The sequence below is a fragment of the Orycteropus afer genome, unplaced genomic scaffold, assembly GCF_000298275.1.
Source record: "Orycteropus afer afer isolate SDZICR_OR568_19922 unplaced genomic scaffold, OryAfe1.0 scaffold00060, whole genome shotgun sequence".
Lineage (NCBI taxonomy): Eukaryota > Metazoa > Chordata > Mammalia > Tubulidentata > Orycteropodidae > Orycteropus > Orycteropus afer.
Window position 1 is genome coordinate 4,227,718 of NW_006921647.1, and position 5,983 is coordinate 4,233,700.

The window sequence follows — 5,983 nt, forward strand, 5'->3', positions numbered from 1 at the left end:
GTTTTTCCACACACTGGTTTCTGGCATCAAGCTCTGGTCTGCAGGACACCAGGCGCCTTTGTGTCCCTTGCTGACACTACGGCATTGTGTTTTTCTACCCATTAACCAAGGATAAATGACCTAGATATTGTGCCTATTAAAGCCTCATTTTTCTTTTGCCCTTTTGTTCTTTAGTGTACACCACATTATCACATGCTACACACATTTGTAAGTATTCTCAGTCTCAGATGCCCTTTTGAGGGAGAAATGGGAGGTTTTTGTGTGCTTCTCTGTTGAGATATCTGGAGTGGAATTCTGTGAAGGTAATTCAAGGTTTTTCTTCCTGTCTGGTTTTGAGGACAATCCATTTACAGTATTACTAACAGCTAATCTAGTATAAGAGGATGTTTCAAGAAACTGTACAAAAGCCAGAATACTGTATTTGCATCTATTGCGAATACAAAAAATAGAGTGAACACCAGTTCCCCTATATACTACATTCTATAATTACATCTCTGCATATCATGGGTCACTTTTATTAAAAGCATCATTACTACAGTTGGCAGCAATTTACATTTTATCTTACATGATAGCAGTTTTCAAAGAAAAAAAAGGACATCACAACAAAGAAAAAACAATACATTTACAAAGTCATGTCTGTAAACTTCAAGGCTAGTTTAGAGCTGAGGTAATGCTGTTTAGCTTTGTGGCTAAAGTAACAAAGTCCTTTAATTTAAAAAAGGTACCTGATTCTCTCTTCTCTCACTCTTTATTTACTTATCTATTTGTTTATACCAGTGCATTACAATATCACGAGACAATGGAACTGTAGTTCTATCTGGCAAGAACCCTCCCAGTAGGTTAATTTCCAAAGGGACCCTTCACATTCAACAGCTGCCTTATTATTGCTGTGTCTCGGGACAGAGACATTCACACTAAGGTGGAGATTGTCAGAGTGTATGTATGTGTGTGTATGAGCAAGTGTGGGAACCCCCATACAGTTAAAAAGGAAAAACATGAGTAAGTATGATATGTATGGTAAATTTCATCTTGACCTTCACAGCAAAAAAAAAAAAAAATTAAAATTAGAAAAATTAAATATATAACTTCATACTTCCTTTAAGCAGCACTTCCTTCTATCAGTGCTACTCAATTACAAATTGCTCTTTTATTATAATACCAATGGTACCAAAAGGAGAAAAAAAAAAAAAAAAAAAAAGCAGAGCATTATGTAAGTTTCCTTAAAAAGACATGATCACCTCTCAAATTTCATCTCTCCTAGGGATAATAAATAATGCACTGCACAATACTTAATGACCAAGATACCTTTTGACACACCTGTATAACATGACTTGGACTTCTTTTTTTGCTACACTATGTTACAGAACAGCTTATAAAACTAGGTATGAACATTAACTGTGAGTGTAAACAGTAGGACTACCACTTGTCAAAAGTTTTAAACACTTTAACTGGAACTGGTACTGGTTATTCATCATTTTCATTGTTTTCTATTTCATCCCCCCCATCGAGTGAGTCTAGCTCTTCACCCTGTGCTATTTCATCTTCTAAGACCGAGGACTCGGCGGTTTTATCCAGGCTCTCCTCGGCATCACTGCCTTCCAGGGTCTCCTCATCTTTGAAGGACGCCCCCTCAGCCTTGTCGGCAGGCTTGTCCTCGCTGGAGCCCACAGCATTCTGCAGTCCTGCCAGCGCGGGGAACCCAGGCAGTGTCAACCCTCCCAGGCCTGGAGGTAGAAACATGGACGGGTAGAAGAGGCCGGGGGCCATGGTGGACAGGAGGAAAGGGTTGAAGGCCAGCGGGTTGGAGGGCAACCCGGTCGTGGCAGTAGCAGCACCAACAGATCCATTCGCAGAGTCAGTAGCCAAAACAGCATCTGTGCTTTTCTCGGAGTCTTTGTTCTCGTCTTCATTCTCATTGCTTTTCTCTTCCGCTTTTGTAGTGCCGTCCTCCGGGTCCCCCAGACCAGAGCTGGGGGCAGCGTTCCCTGCAGTGGCGTTCCCTGCAGCAGCGGACAGTGGGGCGTTGAGCAGCCCACTGAGCCCGAACACACCGGGCAGGCCCGCCATCCCTGGCAGCATCAGCGGTAGCACGGCCGCCGGGTTCTTGGAGTCACCTCCGGCCGCTGCAGCTGTTGCCAGTCCTGGAGGGAAGCCCATGAGCCCTGCCAGCTGGAGAGACTGTAGGCTCTGGAGGTTCTGGAGGCTGGTTAGGTCCATTCCAGCGAACAGACTGTTCACCAGCAGAGGGTTGATGCCTGACGTGGAGGCCACAGCAGCGGCGGCTGCGGCCGCTCTGGCGATCTCACTTTTCGGCCGCCTTCCTCTTCTGCTTGCTCCCTCTCCCCGCACCACTGGGCCAGTGAGAAGACGGTCAAACATGGACTCCGGAACAAAGCCCTGGGGGAAGGGGAAGCCAACAACAGTATTAAAGATGCTCATGCAAATTTAAGTTTACACCTGTGATTTATGTAGACCATGACTCAATACCAAAACTGTTGTTAGTTGCCATTGGATTCAGACTTACAGCAGCATCTCTGTGTACGTAAGAACAAATGCCCCATAGGATTGGAGGGCTACCAGTCTGTGGCAATAGCAGCCCAGAAGCAGATTGCCACACCTTTCCTCTAAGATGCCTCTGGGCAGGTCTGAACAGCTGACCTACAGCTAGTAGTCCGGCACTTACTTATTTGTACCACCCAGGGACTCCTATTCTCCAACAAAACAAAACAAAACCATTGCTGTCCAGGTGATTCTGACTCAGAGCAGAACTGCCCCATAGGGTTTTCAAGGCTGTAAATCTTTACTCCCCTGGAGTGGATCCAGTGTCTTTCCAGTTAGCACCCGAGCTCTACCATAAGGGCACTCCTATACTAAACCAGGGTAGCGTAGTGCCTAAGGCACTTGACTGCTAACCAGAAGGCTGGCAGTTCAAACCCATCGTTCACTCCTCGGAAGGAAGGCTGGGCAATCTACTTCCGTAGTGATACCATCTCGGAAACTGAAGGAGGGATCGCTATGAGTTGGGTCCAACTCAACGGCACATAACAACAACATACTAAACCAAAAAACCAAACTCACTGCCCTTGAGTAGATTTCAACTCACAGTTACCTCCACTGGGTTTCCCAGGTGGTAAATCTTTACAGAAGTGGACTGCCCCTTCTTCTTGGTGGGTTTGAATCGCCAGCCTTCTGGTTAGCAGTCAAACGCCTTAGGCTCTACGCCACCAGAGCTCCTTACTCCTATACTAGGAGAGTTTAAAGATACCTAAAATTTAAAATATCTTTGTTTCTTTGGGTAAATCACGTATCCATTTCCCCAAGTGGTCCAAAAACCAAAGCCAAACTCACTGCCATTGAGTCATTTCCGACTCACAACAACCTCCCCCACACCACCGCCACTGGGTTTCGGAGGCTGTAAATCTTTATGGAAGTAGATTGTCCAGCCTTCCTTCCACAGAGTGGCTGGTGGGTTTGAACTGCTGACCTTCTGGCTAGCATCAAATGCCTTATCCACTATGCCACCAGAGCTCCTTGCCTAAGTGGTCATGAAAGTAAAATTTTGATATGGGCCTTTGTGATGGACTAAAAACTGGCATTCCAAATGGAAATACATAAGCATTTCCAGTCTAAAAACCTCATTGATAAAACTCATGAAAATGAAAATTCTGATTTTTAGTATTACATTAGCTCACTGAATTATGCTGAATCCCCCCAGAACTTGTTAAAGACTATTGTGAGAGGCAAATGTCAAGTTATCCGTATCCATGATTAACTTGAGAAATAATGCACCAGACAGTAACTGATACAGAAAATTTAATTAACTAAAATTTTACTTTAGTAGCTATCCTAGAGAAATGAAAACTTATGTTCACACAAAAACCTGTGCAACCCAAAGAAAACCAAACTCACTGCCATCGAGTCAGATCCAATTCATGACAACCCCTTCCTGGGTTTCTAAGGCAGTATAACTACGGAAGTAGGTTGCCCAACCTTCCTTCCAAGGAGTGGCTGGTAAAACCTGTGCATCAGTATTTATTTCCAATTACCACAATCTGGAAACAACCCAAATGTCTTCCAGTGGTAGAATGGATAAACAAACTATGGTATATTCCTGTGATGGATATCTAGCAACAAAAAGGAACAAAACTGTTGATATATACAACTTGGATCAATGTCAAAGATGTCACGAGAATGAATTAAAGAAGCTGTCTCAAAAAATTATATACTTTATGCTTCCATTTGTATGACAGCCTCAAAAAGACAAAAGGTTAGGGAGGGAGAACAGACCAGAGGTTGCCAGGGGTTAGAAGTGGGGGTGGGGTGACAATAAGGGACAGCATAAGAGAAGTTATGGGGTAATGGAACTATACTGTACTCTGATCATGGGGCTGTTCATGAATCTATACAGGTGTCAAAATTCAAATAACTGTATACCAAAAGTAAAACAAGCCAACTGCACTTGTATGGTAGTTTATACAAATGAAAAAGAAATTAGTCCACCATCAACAAATTAATTTTAAAAAGAAAACTAATTAATGAAAAAAAACTTTTAGGCAAAATTGTTGTATGTTTTACTTGCTTTAAAATCAGAAATCACAATTAGCAATCTTGATGATCTCCAGCATCATAAACCCCATTCCACAGAAGGGATGAGTTGGCTTATCTGGGGCACTCTTCCCTGTGCTTAAGCCCACCTCCAACACTACGAACGGATGTGTTACAGAGTCCTGCTAATAATCCACTTTGGACTGAGGGTACACTGATACGTGAAATGATGATGTATGAGGATGGTGTATTACTGTCAATTCTCTGAAGCTAAGACTCATTAAAACTGATCAATTAATGGGCAATGGAAAATAAGGAAAAATTCAGGAAAAGTCTTGTGCAGACACTTTTCTTATAGAAATGTGGAGAGCATACTTACAGATTGCTTAACTATATCAGTCCAATCTGGGGCAACTGCAAATTCAGGATTTTCTTCTAGCCACCTGGGTAAATCCTTCATTGGAGGGGCCATTGCTCCACCCATCTGGGGAGAAGTATTTGAAAAACGATAATAAAATAAATGAAAATTATTTTTGAGATAGATAGATTTTAGAAGAAACATGATTCTTTTTCCATAAAATTATAGGTGAAAACACATCCTTTTAGGTTAAGAAAGAACACAGAGGTCAATTCCCTTTTCCAATATTTCACCTTTTTTCCATTTCGTTTATTGACAACAGGCACCCTTTCTTCTCCCGTCAAAGTGTTTATATCCAATTTGTTAGGGTTCCGACATCTATGTCGTTTCTGTTTCGGTTTCTGAAACGAGGAAAACAGCACATCCGCATTCTTCTGTGGGGGCGCGGGGAAAAAAAAAAAGTCTATTTAGTACATATTCTTTCCTATATAAAAGACACAGAGAACAGTCAAGTCATTTTCAATTACTATGGAAGTTCCAAGACTCTTTAATTATTAGAAATCTTACTTTTCTTTGAAAGGAAAAACTATTCTCCTTGCCTCCCTTCTCCATGCATGAAGGAACGAAACGCACACAGAAGGTGAAAATCTGCTTTTCTCTCTATCGATAACTACACTGCAGGTTTTTTCTTCTAATGTTTAACCATGATATGGTTAAAGGCCATTTTCTATCATGTATTTACTAACTTCTAGTCAGTGGCTTAAATGAACACAGAGATGACATGACATCTGACAACACAAAACTGCATATGAGGAGAACTAACACAAGAGATAAGGGCATCTGTGCCTGAGGGGGCATTCACATAGGCAAGAACATCTCATTGAACATTTTATTGAAAATAAAATGTAAAATCCCACATTCAAGTTTTAAAAATCAATCACAAGCACAGGACAAAAAAGGTTTGTTTTGCCATTTACCTCAAGTAGATACATGCCTTGGAGAGAACAATCATGGGAGAAAGAAGGGCTGCTTATGCACAGGGAGACAGCTCAGGGGGCAGGAGAGTATGGAGGGATGGAC

The 5,983-nt window shown here is 42.1% G+C and overlaps 1 protein-coding gene across 1 annotated transcript in view; it reads right to left on the bottom strand.

Annotated features, from left to right (window-relative positions):
- Positions 1–1,464: 1,464 nt before the first annotated feature.
- Positions 1,465–5,983, bottom strand: part of CHD7 (chromodomain helicase DNA binding protein 7) — a 171,813-nt gene continuing 167,294 nt past the window's right edge. Inside the window, exons 35-37 of the mRNA XM_007939476.2 lie at positions 5,197–5,337; positions 4,925–5,029; positions 1,465–2,397 (exon numbers count right to left, since the gene is read on the bottom strand). Of these exons, the coding sequence (XP_007937667.1) occupies positions 1,465–2,397; positions 4,925–5,029; positions 5,197–5,337 (1,179 nt within the window). The remainder of the gene's footprint in view (positions 2,398–4,924; positions 5,030–5,196; positions 5,338–5,983) is intronic.